Here is a 17,205-nt window from a genome sequence, read left to right as displayed (position 1 = left end):
CAAAGCATTTTGTACAAAAGAATGTCGATATGTAGAAGAAGTAACTGTCTCTGAAAGGACTAACACAATAAATAAGGTCCATAACAAGAAAAGCCATTTAGAACCCCAGTCTTATAACGTGACTGACAACAAATACAAGAAAATAAATGAATTACGACTCACAAACAAAAATGGTCTTATACTAGGTTATAATAATATAAATTCTATCAGAAACAAGATTGAACTTTTTAAGCCTATCATATCAGGAGGTAGTGTTGATGTCAAGAGCGATAGCTGAAACAAAACTTGATTAGACTTTCCCTACCAGCCAGTTTTTTATTGAAGGCTTTATGAGACCATTTCGATTCGACCGTAACAAAAATGGAGGTGGATTATTAGTTTACATAAAAGACGGCCTTCCGCTTAAGCAACTCCTAAATTACAATTCCCCCCCCCCCCCCCTAGCATTGAAGCGATAGCTGTAGAAATTAAAATGAAAAAACAAAAATGGCTACTCCTCTGTATGTATCGTCCACCACCTAAGTGCCAAAATTTTTTCTTCCGTGAAATAGAAAAAGCCTAGACTCCTTTAGCAACAACTTTGAAAACTTTCTTTTAATGGGAGACCTAAACTGCGAAATAAGTGACAATGTAATATAGAATATTATATGGATAGCTATAACTTTGCTAGTATTGATTTAATTCTAACAAATGAAAAATCCAGCCTTAAAAGCACGACAACATTTGAAACGGGGCTTTCTGACTTTCACACAATGATCCTGACAGTTCTCAAAGGCGGGTATATCAAGAAAGGTCCGAGGATAATTCAATACAGAGACTATACAAAGTTTAGCACGATAAACTTTACACATGATATTGCTATACCATAAATGATTTATCAGGAAAATTGTCTTTTGCTTGTTTAAACACAAACTTGACAAAAGTACTTTATCAGCATGCTCAATAGACAGGGAAATAGCTGCGAAAAACTAACAAATTGCCTAATCTCAATTTTTTCTTCGGATTTCTACATTTTAATGGCTAAAGATTGATTTTCCGAGATGGGCCATCGCGAATTATTTTTAGATTGCACGTGATTCGTGACGTCATAAATAAAAAAATAATTCAACAAGAAAGCTAATATCTCTTGTAATAAAAGTCTTATAATAAATATAATTGCATTCTCGGATAGCTCTGAGAAGGAGCTTTCATTTGATGCATAACAAATTCTATTTTGCTGATATCAGCAAATTGACTGATGACGTCATCAAACCAAAATAGGCCTTTTACCACCACTGTTTCGCAGAAATCTCATTCTTGGACTGTTAATTGTCCTTTCTTAAGATATTCTATCACTCTCTGATAGAAAAACACGTCCATTGAGTGGGTATACCAAAATTTGCTTTACATAGCTCATTAATTAACGTTTCTATGATGACGTCATATACATAAATTTCTAGAAATGATATAGATAAGATTTTTTTATTTTTGAAAATTACGCTATCTTGTGTTGTATATTGCATTTAGTACCAAGTTATAAAATAGTCTTGCTGCCAACGCAGGCAGAGGAAGGCCTTTTTCAAGGAAGCCCTTGATGGATGCTTTGCTGATATGTGAGCTGCAAGAATTGCGACCCAACCACAGACACTTTCAATTCTATTCTAAACCTTTGAAGAAGTTTGAACAAGCTGTTTAAGGACATTTTCAGCTCTTGTGAAGGACAAAGTTAAAGATGACCATCACATATCTGCAAGATGTCTCCACATTGTTATCAGTAGTGTCAGCGGTTAGGGAAGGTGACCTGGAACATCATTCGCAAGGAGAGTGGGACATGCTCACATTTTTGCTTTCGATCATACAAATCATGTCGGTATTTATCATTCCAGCATGTTTTTTTTCGAGATAAACAGCAAAAACAAGACCAACCTTTCGAAGAACTAAAAATGAGAGGATTTGGTGATATTTTATCAAGCAAAAGTTTTAAATATATTCATTGTGATCTAATAACAGAAGTTTTTAATGGGGAGACAAAAAAAGTGCTGGACCCAATGGCGGCGCCAGCCACTAAGATCTGGGGGGGGGGATAAATCAAACAAATTTAAGCCACGCCCTTTAAACTACCAGAAAACGCCCTTTTACCAACAGGAAACACCAATTATATCCGAAGGGAACGCCTATGAGATACTTTTGTTCGAAAATTGGCAGTTTGAAAATCATAAGATTACATCACAAAAAGTACGGTGTCAAAATATTACCCCTCCCCCAACATTTTCTCATCGAATTTAGACGAAATACAAAATCGATTATGCTGAGAACTGGGGGGGGCGTGTCTAAGCTAAAGAATAAATACAGCAGGAATAAGACCAACGAAAATTGGAACGCATACAAGCATCAGAGAAATAAATATGTCGCAATACTAGGAAAATCTAAATTAATTTATTACAGAAATTTAGACACCCAAAATTTAGCAGACAATAGAAAGTTCCGGAAAACAGTCAAACCGGTCCTCACGGATAAAGTATAAGTATCACCAATGATTAATCTTCTGGAAAATGGACAACTTGTAAATAACGACCTAAAAATTGCACAAATCCTGAATGAATACTTTACAAATATTACCAATGAGCTAGAAATTAAAGAAAATTAAGCCAACCTCTCCCTCGCAATAAACATCGAAGACCCTATAGATAAATCAGTTTACAAAAACAAAAACCACCCTAGTATTAAAATGACCAAAAAGCAATGGTTACTCCAGGAACTATTTGAGTTTAATGAGGTTGATGCCATCGATGTTTTTGATCAGCTCAAGAGACTGAACCCAAAAAAAGCTTCACCATTTGTTGGCATGCCCTCAAAAATACTTCAAGCAAATTTTTACAACATACTAAAAGCTTTTTCGACTGACACTCCTCAGAGCATAAAACATCATAATCAGGGTCCGAAAGAACACGATGAAAAATACCCCAGTTGTGGATCGAAATAGGCCAATCAGAAAAACGCAAGCACAAGACCGGTATAGTTGACCAATCATTGCCGCGAGCCTAAAGAAAAATTACCACTGGAGTCTAAGAGAGCAAATGAACTCCTTCTGTTTACACAATGGCGGCTTTTTCGTTTGTATGTAGATCAATTCCAAAACTGCTAGATGGAAGAACGACCGGGCTCTGCCAATTGTCTGAAACAATTTTTCATTTGAGAATGGCAATTTTTAGATGTTTTGGTAGAAAAGTTTGATTTATTTTTACTTTTACTTCATTCATAAAACAAGTTATGAAGATCTCAATTTTCTGTGATTTTAGGGAAGGGCATAGTACACAGCATGCCCTATTACGTTTTGTTGAAAACTGCAAAAGGCATTAGACAACAGAATGAGCACAGGGGCTATTTTCGTATATCTCTCCAAAGCATTCGATTGCTTGAACCACGATCTATTAATTGCTAAACTAGAGGCATATGGTTTTACAAGAAGAGCGCTAAATTTCATATGTAGCTTTCTGAACACTAGAAAGCAACGTGTTAAAGTTAATGGATCTTACAGTGAATGGAAGAATATAAGGCATGGGGTGCCTCGGGGTTCTGTCCTCGGACCTCTCCTTTTCAACATTTACATAAACAATTTATTTATGTTTGTTTCTGACAGTATGCTTTGTAAATATGCGGATGACACAACTATATTTGTCAGTGATCATATGCACAATGAAATAATTGGAAAGTTAGAAAATGATATCACCATTTTATCTAAATGGTTCTGGGACAATTAGATGAAATTGAATGGAGATAAATGCCACCTGATGTTTTTCAGCAGTGTAAAAAACACCAACCTATCGATAAGAATTGACAACGAAGTAATTGCTGAGAGTTCAGAAGAAAAATTATTGGTTAGTATATTAGATAAGACTTTATCCTTCAAATCACAAGTAACATCCTTATACAAAAGAGCTAAACAAAAGTTACATGCTCTATCCCGTATCGCTAGTATATGGATACTGTAAAACTAAAACAAGAGTTATGAAGGTCTTCATCCTTTCCCAGTTCAACTACTGTCCTCTTATATGGATGCTCTGTGAGAAACGCTTTAATGATAAAATAAATCACCTCCATGAGATGGCATTACGAATCGCCTATAAAGATGACATTTCTGATTTTAACTGAGTCCAAGTCACCTGACTTTGCTGTTCTCCGCTTATTTGACATCAAGTTGATTTGCGTAAGGCTTGTAGCGCAAAGGTTTCTCATTTTAAAAAAAAATGATAACAGATAAAAAGCGCAGAGGTTTTGCAGCATTTTGGTGTTCTGGTTTTTTTTCGGAAGGGTTTCTCAAAAAATTATTATCACTAAGTTAAAAAGTCCTTATCGCCAGCCTAATTTTGTTTTTGTCTGAAAGCGCAATCGATCTTCGAACTGTCCGGGTACTTTCGTGAGAGGAGTGTAGACAGCTATATCGCTATATCATACCCGCCTACTGTAAATAAATTGATTAATATTATTATTATTATTATTATTAAGACCTGAAATGACCTGAAATTATTAAAAAAGACCTGAAATTACTTAAGGATAGTCATGCTTCATTAGACGAAATACGATACGTCTCCCGTCTCTTACGTAGCAAACTTGCTAAGAAGACAACTATTATCACTTCCTGCGAAACACTTGACCATGATCTTTCTATTTCTAAAAATTTCTGGGGTTATGTTAAACGCTTTCTACAAAAAAAACCTTCCCTTTTTTCCATCGCTCTCACTAGAGCGTTGCAAACAATTCTTTATAGAAACACTCTCTGCTAAGCATCCGAACAAACAGTTGCCCATTCCATCTTGGATTTCTCCTTCAGTAATCCTACTCATCCTTTTCATTCAGATCCTCCTCCGTATCAAAAGATAACCTCCATTATCCATTGCATGAAATCCTCTAGCTCTCCTTGTCCAATTGACAAAATATCAGTGATCTGCTTCAAACGCTGTCCTTATCTTCGCTCTGATTTGATTCGCTTAATCTGGTTATCTGGACATGTCCCATCGGAATTGAAAAAAGCTTGCACTATACTAATGCACAAAAAAGGAGATACAGAGGATCCCTCAAACTTCAGACCTATCACTCTCCAATCGGTCCCACTAAAAATCTTCACATCTTGCCTCCGAGATTCTGTATTTGATTTTCTCAAACAAAATGGTTTCATAGACCATCAGATTCAAAAAGGTTTTACCCATCAGATATTGGGTACACTAGAACATACTGCGATGATGAGCCATATAATCGACAAAGCTCGAATAAAACAACGGTCTCTAGTCATAACATTATTGGATCTAAAAAATGCCTTCGGAGAGGTTCATCACAATCTAATCAAATCTGTTCAAATCAATCTAATCAAATCAAGCCAGCACCGTGGCTAAACAGTGAGGTGAAGCGTCTTATGAATGAAAGAGATAAACAGCCTTTTTTGCTAATATCGTAACAACCTTGAAGGAAAAGGCTTTCCCGTTATGTAACTTCACATGGAGAAATCAACCCAACTTACCCACAAAAATAGTTATAAAGTTTATGTTTAGAAAGGTATCAAAACAGGAAGTTGAGCGTGAACTTAAGTCTATAAAGAGAAATAAAGCAACTGGCTTAGATGATCTGCCACCAGGTTTGATAAAAGACTCTGCTGAGTCAATATCGGCTCCCTTGACTCACCTTATCAATATGTCACTCGTGACCAGTACCTTTCCCGCGGACTGGAAGGCAGCTAAAATCATTCCTACTCACAAATCTGGTGCACGCTCTAACTGTGATAATTACTTACTGTGGTATACTGCAACTAAAGCTCACAAATATGCAAATAACCAGACTTTCCTCATTTCATTCTCGTTCATTGAAGATAGTCTATGGTGATGAAACAGCAGACAAAGGGATCATGTCAGTCATAAATGCGAATAAGATGAGAGCCTGTAAACCTGTGCGAAAATGCCTGGACAGAGATATCTGTGAACATTTTCAGAATTATTTTACTCCGATACAACATGAAAAGGAAACAAGAAGCAACAAATGCACTCTGCGATTACCTATTATTAAAAAAGAATATGCACGAAAATCGTTCCAATATATGGGCTCTAATGTGACAATGAGCTACCTATAGACATACGTCGGACAAGGACACACAAAGAAGTTGTTAAAAAACTTAAAAATCATTTTGCAGGACAGTGACAAACATTATTTTATTTCAATGTGAAATTAGGTTTTATTAGGTATTATAGATCCTATTCTTGTAAGTTTTATCAACGTTTTTAAAATAATAAATTTTCTTTCAATATCATTTAAGGTCTAGGGCACAGGACACACAGTGATAACAGCGATGTTCTAATTGTTGAAGTGTTTATCCTGTATAAATATTCGTTTTATTATTATTATTATGTTCTGTCATATCACCACGTACCAGAAAACATGCAGTCCCTGATTTCAAGTCTCTACATAAATTTTAAAACCTCTATTATCATAGATAAATTTGTTACCCCTGCTATTCCTGTTAAACGTGGAGTTCTTCAAGGTGATTGCCTCAGTCCCCGTCTATTTAACATGTGCTTTAACACTTTCATTCAATACATAAAGGCAGAAAAATTTAAACAACTTGGTTTCTCTCCCCATAGCCAACCAGACTGTATGTTTACCCCAGAGCACTGGTTTCAGTTTGCAGAAGATGCTGCAGTCATTACAAACGGAGAGAAAGAAAACCAGCTACTCTTAAACTGCTTTACAAGACGGTGTCAATGGTCTAATATGATTATAAGAGTAGACAAATGCACAACCTTTGGTATTAAAAAATTCTCAACACGCTCCCTACAATATCAGCCAAAGCTCTTCATCAATAATGAAATGGTCCCTCCTGTCATAACTGGAGAGTCTTTTAAGTATCTTGGGCGTCACTTCGACTTTAATATGAGCAACCAAGAACATATGTCTAAGCTCAGCTCCATCTATCAGCTCCATCCTTACGCAAATTGATTCTTTACCTCTCCATCCAAAGAATAAGCTGCTTTTTTATAACAGCTATCTACTCTCACAAGTTTCGTGGCACCTAACCGTAGCCGATCTATCAAAAACCTGGATCGTCGGAAATCTTGATAATCAAGTTTTTGCATTTATCCGCCGTTGGCTCGATTTACCCATAAGTGCTACTTTAAGTGGCATTATTCTGTCAAGAAACCAGTTCTGTCTTAACTTGATTCTTCCTTCTGTTAAATTCATGCAGTGTCAAACTGTTTATCGTAATGCACTAAAAACCTCTCCCAACAAAAACATCCAATCTTTGTGGAAAAATACCAGCCAGAGCATGAACATCCAATATGATGTTTACAGGAATACTAGAGAGGTATTGAAGGCTGTTAGATCAGAACATAAAGGGCGCCTTCGAAACAATCTTGTATCTCAAGGTACCGTTCTTTCCTTCATCTTTGACCACTCTCTTCCTATAGCCTCTAAAATATGGACCACGGCTCAAAGCAACATGCCCAAGAACATTTATAGTTTTACTATCAAATATCTTAGCAACTCCCTTGCCACGCGAAAAAAACCTATCTAAATGGAACATTACTCAGTCATCCGATTGCTCTTTTTGCCATATGCCAGAAACGTTACTTCACATTGTTGCAGGCTGCAAAAAATACCTCGAAGAAGGCCGTTACACATGGCGCCATAACTCTGCATTGAACTTCCTAGCACAGTCTTTAAAAGCTATACCTAATTGCTCTCTTTACGCAGAGCTTTCAGGTTATCTCTCACCCTCTATCATAACAGGAGACTTTTTCCGTCCTGATCTACTTCTAGTCGCTTCTGACCATCGCCTATTCATACTTGAGCTTACAGTAAGATACGAAACTAGCTTGGATGTTAATGCTAACCGCAAAAGAGAGAAACACTCGAATCTCATTCACAGCCTAAGCTCAGCCTATTCTTCTATCATGTTTGTTAATCTTTCTATCAGTTCCCTAGGTATCTTTGGTCTCTCCTGCTCCTCTTTCATGTGCAACGCTCTAGATATCAGCGAGAATCATCTCCGCTTCATGATCTCCAAACTATCCAACTTAACCATCCGTACTACCTATTACAATTTCTGCTGCAGAAATAAATCTTGGAATAATCCTGAACTTCTTCAATTCTAAGGATCTCTGCTACTGACGACTTCTAAAACAAACAATGACGACCACACTTTTTCCTTTTGTTTTGTTAATTTATTTTGTTTGTGCTTGTAATAGTCTTTTTCTTTGTAAACCCAGGCTAGCCAATTGCAATTACCTTTGTAATAGTGAAATTTGTAATTTCAGTTTTACTTGAATTGAAAATGAAAAGTTTCCATTATTATTATTATAGGTCCATTGATATGGTCTCTCTCCCTCTCTCAGCGGTAGCTGTTTTCCTATTTGACCCATAGAAATAGGACTTTAAAAACACTAGAGTGCACACTACTCAATGATATAGAAACGCCAAAATCTCATTATGATTGGGAGGTGTGCTGCAGCTAATGGCGAGTAATTTTGAATAGTGGCAAAAAGGAACTTGCTCCAAACTGAGCTATTATAAATTGGTAAAAGTAAGGATTGATTTCGTTCACTTCTCTTTCGAATATCGATGTGAAATTGGGTGAGTGGTCTTATATTGCCCTTAAATTTATGAATTGATGTTAATATTGAAAAAATAGGCCGTCTTTTGCAAATTCCAAGCATTTATAGTCGCGCTGCTTGCTGTGGTGTTTTCTGTCTCGTCGAAATTCCAGAAAATAATGATTGATCTGTTTTAAAACTGATCCAGCAACAATGTTTAGCCACTCAATGCATGATTTTCTTGACATATTTGTACAAAGATGTGATTTAGTTACTTTTTCTTTCTTTGTTTTCAGAAACTGCTATAAAATATCTAGGCCTAACTCTAGAAAAAGCTGAAAACAGGTCATAATTTAAATATAGTAGCCAATTTTTGATTTGATATAATCTTTGATATTTTTAGACTATTTCAAAACCACACTCGTTGCTTGTAATTATTTTCCATAACTAGAACCCAAACTCCTTTCGGTATTTATAAGAGCAACGCGCGGCGTTCGACCTTCAACCTGTTGGTGTTTCGAGCTGATAAGAAGCCAGTGGAGCCACGTGTTTGAACAAGTCGGTATTTTACCTTTCTCTTTTTCAATTTATCGTATTCCATTCTTATTTTCAAGCTACATCTAGCGTGGATATTTACACTAGTTACAATTTGTTTTTTAGTTATGGATAACGAAGATAATTTGTATGCTACTAGTGACCTTCGACCTCTGACCCCACACGTGCAAGGTTCAGCTGTCGAAGTCAATTCTGGGTCTTCTTCCGAAACCAATCCGAAATCTTCTTCAACCAGGTTTTCTTCATACGCATTCGTCGTTAGATTTATCGAATGTATGAAGAGATTTGAACGAATTGACTGGACTTTCTAAAGAGTTCGTTAATTATAATATAAGCAGGGATAAAGAGCGGAGTTCTTCCTGCACAGCTGTAAGACCTGACCAGCATTCACCAACTCGTCGCAAGAGGCCTTATGATGAAATGTCTGTATGTCAGACCCATAATTCATTTGAGCACGATTCTGTGTCTCACACCAAATGTTATCCGAAAGCTTTTTCTTCCGTTGAAAATCAGGATGCTATATCATCCAAACGTTCAAAGCGAGTGGATATTGACTCGTTGTTTCATGTACCTTCCACAGTAAATTCTGAGGCATTTGTCTCAGATCTTAATATGGAAGAAGAAGTCTTGGACTTTGTTGATAATGAGTTATCCGAGGCAGTTTTAGACAAGAAAGGCAAGGGTCTTTCCTCTGATAAACTGGCCTCAAAAATTGAGGAACAATGGAAAAATTCCAGCAGAAAAGCAGTTGCTCAGGTTTTTAAGAGGCACAAGCACCCTCTTAACCTTGAGAGTATTTCCGTACCAGCTATGCCAAAGTTGATAATGAAAATGCCTTCATTTAAGGATTCTGTTTTGGCTAGGGAGAGGAAATTATATGATGTTCACCATTCTGTTGCTAAATCCTCCCACATAATTCCAACTTTGGCTGATGATTTACTTCTTGCAGAAAAGAATCTTAGCCTTATTGACACAAAGGCTATTGTTTTGAAAGCCTTTGATGCACTATCTGTCCTCTCTAATGCCAGTGTCAATATCTCAAATTTACAAAAGCTTAATATAAGACCCATTCTTAACAAGGATGTACAGGGACTATGTGACCCTACTCGTGAAGTCTCAAACCATTTGTTTGGAGACGACATTGAAAAACGCCTGAAGCAAGAAAGGGAGTCTAAACGTCTTGCCTCTGCTGCTACTCAGCCGATGCCTCAGTCTACTAGGTATAGACAACATGATAGGCAGATACCAGTTTTTAATAGGCGAACACAGCACTCTTTTTATAATGGCCCTACTCAGCAGTCTTTTTTAGAGAAAGGCCAGAAGTCTCGTCCATATCGGCGAAAGCAGAAGCCCTACAAGGGATAAATGTAAATGATTTTATTTCATTTCTTCCTAAACTGACAAAATATCTTTTGTACAAGATTGACACATTTAGAGCAGGTGCACTTAAAAATTATCTGGAACGTTGGTATACTGTCACTAGTGATTTTGAAACTTTACAAACTGTAGCTGGTTTACAGCTTGAATTCTCATTGCCTCTCAATTTTGAGAGAAATTATACTGTGCCATTTTGAGCTGAAGAAAATGAGTTTATTCTAGCAGAGATTAAAACATTACAGGATAAACATGTTATAATAGAATGTGATCATGAAGGAGATGAATTTATCTCCCCAATTTTCCTTGTCCCAAAAGATGGTGATTCTTTTAGACTTATTCTTAATTTGCGGAAATTGAACGAGTCTATGCCATATATGCATTTCAAGATGAACACCTTTGACAAGGTTATCAAATTAGTTAGACAAAATTGTTTTATGTGTACTGTAGATATAAAGGATGCTTGTTATTCAGTAGCCATATCTGAATCCTGTCAAAAGTATCTGAAGTTCAAGTATCAAGACAAACTGTTTAAGTTCTTAGCATTACCAAATGGACTATGTTCTGGTCCAAGGAAGTTTACAAAATTATTAAAACCTGCTTTAGCGTTCTTGAGAAAGCAAGGTTTCATTGTCTCAGCATATATTGATGATATCATAATAACTGATGAATCATATGATGCTTGTATTAAAGCTACTGTTGAAACAATCAAATTAATGGATTTCTTAGGTTTTGTTATTCATCCTAAAAAATCTAATTTTGTTCCTTCAAAGTCTGTTACCTATCTAGGATTTACTATCAATTCAGAAAAAATGAATGTCGCCCTCCCATCAACCAAAGTATTGAAAATTAAAGATAAATGTTCCAAATTGTGTATGTCTCATAACCTATCAATAAGAGATGTTGCATCAGTGATAGGCTTAATTGTGAGCACATTCCCTGCTGTTAAATTTGGGCCTTTACACTATAGATCATTAAAAAATGACAAAATTCAGGCACTAGCTATTTCTGAAGGAAATTTTGACCATGCCATGTCACTGTCTAAAACAGCTTATGATGACTTAAGATGGTGGATTGATAATGTTGAAAGCTCATTTAATGACATGGCAATCTCTAATCCTGAAATGGTTATTGCTACTGATGCCTCATCTACTGGTTGGGGAGCTGTCTTAGGCAGTACAAGGACAAAAGGGGTTTGGAATCTCCATGAGGAACAACTCCATATTAATGTGCTTAAGCTAAAGGCTATTTTGTATGGGCTAACGTCTTTGATTGACCAAAGGAATACACATGTTAAAATTTTGACTGATAATATGAATGCAGTACACAGCATTAAAAATATGGGATCTTGTCGTTCTTTGGCTTGTAATGAAGAAGTGAAGCAAATTTAGAATTGGGCTATCCAGAATCAAAACTGCATATCTGTGTCCTTCATCCCAGGAGTTCAGAACTATTTAGCTGATGCTGAATCCAGAAACTACGAGCTTCGAACAGAATGGCAGTTAAATCTATCTGTGTTTAAATTTGCAATCAAAAAATTAAATGTTACCTTAGACATTGATTTATTTGCCTCTAGAATCAATTGCCAATTGAAGCCTTTTGCATCGTTTTGGCCAGATCCAGAGGCTTCAGCAATTGATTCAAGATTTGCATCGTGGGATTTATACGCCCACCCGACCCAAATAATTATGTATTTCCCCCTTTTTCTAGTGTTCATTTTCAGGACTGGCAGGCTCCACTGGTATGTCTTTGAATCAGGTCGAACGCCGCGCGTTGCTCGTATAAATCCCACGTCGTTTGGTTCTAGGTATGGAAAATAATCTACATCAAACTACACCAAGGTTTGTTTAATTTTTTAATTATTCTTCAGCACAATGCGTCCCTCCCCGTATCTTTAGGCCTATACAATACCTTCGGAGTACAGTTTCACGGCAAAGATTACTAATTTGTCCTTACCAAGAGGAAAGAAATTTGATATCAATCAAATTTCTTTTCTACAAATTCAATTTGAAAAATTGATATAGAACATTCGCACTTTCCTACTCATGCCATATTAGGTATATTAGGTTCCAAACGAAAGAGAAAAAAGACAAGAATTTTATATTTAAAATTGTCTATAGAATTAAATAACAGACTTTTTCTAATTTATATGAAGATAAGAATTGCAAGCACATGCTTTTTCAACTCATAAAAGCACGACAGGTCCATATTTTTTAAAATTCTATTTTAAACCCCCTAAAAATTATTATGTGTTGTTGATTTATATCTCCTCTAACTACCTGCATCAGAAAAGGCACTAAAATAATTGCGAGCCACGACAAAATCATTCATCAAAACAAGCAATTTTCCATACTGAACCCTACTGCAGCTCGCTTTTTTTCCACTATTTAAAATGGCGGAAGTAGAAAAAATTGGCCTCACTCGGCAGTACGCAGTTTCACCGATGCGAGGCTGAAGCAGCCAGGCGCCATCTTATTTGAGCGACTTTTTTGAGTATCTAATTGATAATATTGAATAAGTTTATTAGAGTAATTAAAATTTATTGAACGATGCAAATACATGGAAAATGATGCCGAATGACTGCGTTGTTGTAAAGTGTACGCCTAAATAAAACGAGGAAGCAACACGAAGAAAGGACAGAGAAAACTATTTCATTTCACAGGTTTGTTTAATTATGAAACCATATGTAACAGCCTGAAGAAAATTGACAATTTTCTTGAAGCAGTTCCATGAGAAAGAAATTGAATATTTTACTTCGCATTGCTGTAGCCCGACTTGAATTGCCAGCTTGAATGAGGTTTATATTTCTCTTTCCTGCCGAGCTTCATACATACCAGCCATTATTTGACAATTGAAAGGAAACAAACAAGAAAATTTTTAAACAAAATGTATTAAAATAAAACTCGGAAAGTGGAAGAATCATTGCCAGATATTGACCGTCCGATGTATTTACTCGACATGCCCAGGAAAGATTAGGAAAAATTAGACAGATCATATGCAGGGCCCGCGCAACAGGGGTGGGGGGGGGCAGGGGGGCCATGACCTTCCCACTTTTAATTAACCCTATAGTTCCTAAGACAATGTGACCGATACCCTAGCAGAAAATATTTTATTTTGGAGCTCCAAGGTAACATAACCTCCTTAACTTATGCTAAATTGCTCAAATATGATTGGACAGTTCAAAAATTATACTTATTCGATTAATTTATGTTTTACACGTGATAGTTTTTAACTTGTTGATGTTAGGATATCTGTTTCTAAGCAGAAATTTTTGTTCAGTTTTTTATTCTCTTTCAGTTGATGTTGTTTGTTTTGTCATCAATCACATGACATCTAGATATGTTTCTTGGACACCCTTCAAGATTTCAAGGTATTAGTTCAAGGAAACAAGTGAAAAACCTCTCGGCCAGTTTGTTAGGAAAAATTCCCTGTCTACATGTGTTGATTTGATGGAATTTAGGAGATTTCTTGCCTGTCTATTTTATATGGGTATTGTTAAGGCCCCTGCTAGGCGTAACTACTGGCAGAATGATAAGCTTTTTTCCGGTCTTCTTGGGTCAATGTTCATTCCAACATTTTCTAGGTATTGTGGAATACTTGCTGCCCTTCATTGTGTAAACCGTGAGAGAGAGGACAAAAATGATCCATTAGGAAAAATAAATTTTTGCTGATAACTTTTATTGCAGTGTTCCATTGTTCCAATATTTGATTTCAGTTGGTATAAATTCTGTTGGTACCGTAAGGGAAAATTCCTCATCCTTTCCTGAGGTAATGAAAAATAGGCTTGATGTGTTGCTTGTACAGTGATGTGTTGCTTGTACAATGAGTTGACAGGAATGTTGTATCTGTTCTCTCCACCTACCATTCTGCCAATGATTATGATTATTGTACAAGGAATACAAAGGTTGATGGAAGTCATCAAAAGGTTAAGGTTTTGAGGCCTAAATGCATTTCAGATTATAACAAAGATATGAATGGTTGATATTTGTGCTTGGGATGCATATGTGTTTTCGAGAGAGCTTAAAAACCTAACCCCTGAGCAAAAACCTACCCCCTGAGCATGAAACTATTCTTTTCTTGATTTTAAAAAGGATTTAGCCATTCAGCTTGCTTTTGTTGAGCAGAAAGCCATTAGAGCAGAACCAGAGACCAGATCATTTGCAGATTTAGGTACAAAAGTTAGTAATGTAAGGACTTCATTTGTAAGGCAACAGCTCATGCAGTAAATAGTGCAAAGCAAAGATCAGCAACTTTAAAGAAGGCAGTTAGTAGAAAGGAATTGTGGCAGAATAGATTAGAAAAAGGGCATTTGCTTTGCAGAAAGGAATTGTGGCAGAATAGATTAGAAAAAGGACATTTGCGGGTGAAGCTTGAGAAACACCAAGTTTGCAAAGTTTGCTCAGTTATGAAATCAGTGCATAGTATAGATTAAAGTTATAGAGCAAAACCTCATCATTTGGCTGTGTTGTATGTGATATCCCTTTGTGTATTGGAGAAAGAAACTGCTTCTTGCTTTTCCATTCCCCAGAGTTTGAGCAGCACAAGGAAGCTTTCCTAAGTTACAGTTATGATCGCTAGATTAGTTGTTGTTTTTGGTAAATTCATGTAGATTAGATAAAGAAGAAGCCATAAAAAATAAAAAGAAAACATTTTGGTCAAAATTACAATCTTTTCACTCCAAGATATGTGTTTTTTACTTGTTTTCTTTCACTTAAAAGTCGAAATCTAAATTGCACTTGCCGAATTGAATTGCTTTAGACCCGTTGCTGCATATTATTAATTAAAAGAAGACTGTTCAAGAAAAATGATTGATATTTCAACTCAGTGTGCCACAACCATGACAAAATACATTGTTGAAAGAAAAAAGTAGTTTTGTTATTGTATGTTTTATTATTGGAGATAATTGGCCTTAATTAATAAAGTTATTTTCTTTGATATTTAATTATGCATATTGGATGCTAATTAATGTCCAATTATAATATAATTTTGGCATAATAAGATCATTTGCATGAAAAACAGCTATTGATGACTACTTGGGCCAAAGATATCCAGTTATCTTGAAAAATCAATTTTTGCTGAATTTTTAGATGAAGTAGGCAAAAATCCTAAAATTCTGTCAACAACGAAAGGGGTTAAATAAAGATTGTAGATTGGAACTTCTAACTTGGAAGTACATACCCCAACAATAACTTGGAAATGCTTTAAAAACTTTGTGTAGGTCCACTTACGAAGGTGTTTTCCCTCGTAGAAGAACGATAAGGAATTAGCTGCAGTGAACGTTCCTCTTATACAAGACTACTTCAAATCAAATCAAATGAAACACTTTTTTTTCAGCAACAAATCAATTAATTACAAGATACGTCATGCTAGTTGTTAAGATACAATCATTAATAACAAAAAAGATTACTTTACAGGAAACAACATAAGATATTTTATAAGATCAGCTGATGGACACATGGAAAAAACTCATGAAGGAGCTATCAGAGCCATGTGCCCAATTTGACGCGAAATGACGATAATTTGATATTAATTTTGTTTGAATAATAACAGTAAGAATAAAAAAATTAACAATTAAAAAAAAAAGAAAAACAGAAATCAAATAATAATGGTTTACAATATGCACAAATAGTTCAATTGTGTTAGAATGGGAATAAACAGGACTAAAGGTTCTCTAGAAGGTAATTTATCATGTTTCTTTTGAAAGATTGCTTAGTTGCAGCATTTTCCAAGTCTAGAGGCAGATAATTCCATAATTTTACACCATCAAATGTAAGGGATTTTTTTTTAAAATTTGTGGAAATCGATTGAAGAGAAAAACCAAGGCTAGAAGATTGTCTAGTATTGTAATGATGAAGATTTTTTGTTTTTTAGAAATTCCGCTCCTAAAGTAGAGGAACTAGCATCTTTATTTATTTGGAACATGAATATTCCTGTTTCAAGCTTGTAGAGATTATCGAAATTCAAAAGTTTCAAACGTTTAAAGATTGGGTCACTATGTGCAGTGTACGGTGCAAAGTCAGCTGCTCTAACGGCTTTTTGTCAGCTGCATTTTAGGGTTTCTAAAGTTGATTTGTTTGCGCACCCCCCATTTAATATGCCATACATTGCATGGGATTGAATGAATGAGTTATAAAGTGTTCTTAAAGTAGTTTTTGGCACAAAATGCCTTAGTTTAGATATTTTAATGTTTACTTGTTTTACATGCTGTTTGGAATTTAGCTTTTCATGTATTATAATTCCAAGATATTTTGTATAATTCTCCTGCTTAAGTTTTTCGTCATTTATTTTTAAGTTGATAGTTTTGGGTACTTTTCTTGGACTGATCAGAAGGAAGTTAGATTTAGATACGTTTAATGATAGCTTATTAGCTAATAGCCATTCAGATACGTTTGTCAGTTGAGAATTCACAGTTTGTTCCATAAAATCAAGATTTTTGTTAGCAAATAAAATACTGGTGTCATCAGCAAACAGACGAAAATTTAGCTCTTTGGACGAGTTGTATATGTCATTGATGTAAAGCGGGAATAACAGGTGTCCAAGCACACTTCCTTGTGGAACACCATATTTTATTTCACGTTCAGTTGAAGTTTCACCATTTACAGTAACTACTTGTTTTCGTTTATATAAGTATGATTTAAGCTTCGAGAGAGCCATTCCTCTGATTCCATAGTGTTCAAACGTTTTTAATAAGATGTCGTGATTCACAGTATCAAATGCTTTA

General features: G+C 35.7%; 2 protein-coding genes and 1 pseudogene across 3 annotated transcripts in view; all 3 read left to right on the top strand.

The window, feature by feature from the left end:
• The window catches only part of LOC148958664 (uncharacterized), a 61,355-nt gene that overhangs the window by 195 nt on the left and 43,955 nt on the right, over positions 1 to 17,205 (top strand). Inside the window, exon 1 of one of the 2 annotated variants that reach the window (XR_016144489.1) lies at positions 13,009 to 13,146. The exons of the other annotated variant lie outside the window; for it this stretch is intronic. The gene's annotated coding sequence lies outside the window, so the exon portion shown is untranslated. Of the gene's footprint in view, positions 1 to 13,008; positions 13,147 to 17,205 lie in introns of those variants that run through there. 2 annotated transcript variants of the gene reach the window in all.
• LOC148958669 (uncharacterized) lies at positions 86 to 10,484 on the top strand. The gene has a single exon (XM_089111933.1). It carries the CDS (start codon positions 9,531 to 9,533, stop codon positions 10,473 to 10,475), a length of 945 nt encoding a protein of 314 aa, XP_088968059.1. The 5' UTR covers positions 86 to 9,530; the 3' UTR covers positions 10,476 to 10,484.
• On the top strand, positions 10,853 to 13,146 carry LOC148958668 (uncharacterized; annotated as a pseudogene).

This window comes from Rhopilema esculentum, chromosome 12, assembly GCF_057945365.1.
Source record: "Rhopilema esculentum isolate cy_ngs chromosome 12, ASM5794536v1, whole genome shotgun sequence".
In the NCBI taxonomy this organism is placed as follows: domain Eukaryota; kingdom Metazoa; phylum Cnidaria; class Scyphozoa; order Rhizostomeae; family Rhizostomatidae; genus Rhopilema; species Rhopilema esculentum.
This window is presented reverse-complemented; position numbering and strand designations above follow the sequence as displayed.

Coding starts and splice junctions, on each gene's coding strand:
- LOC148958669 (XM_089111933.1), top strand. CDS start 9,531: ATGTCTGTATGTCAGACCCATAATTCATTTGAGCACGATTCTGTGTCT.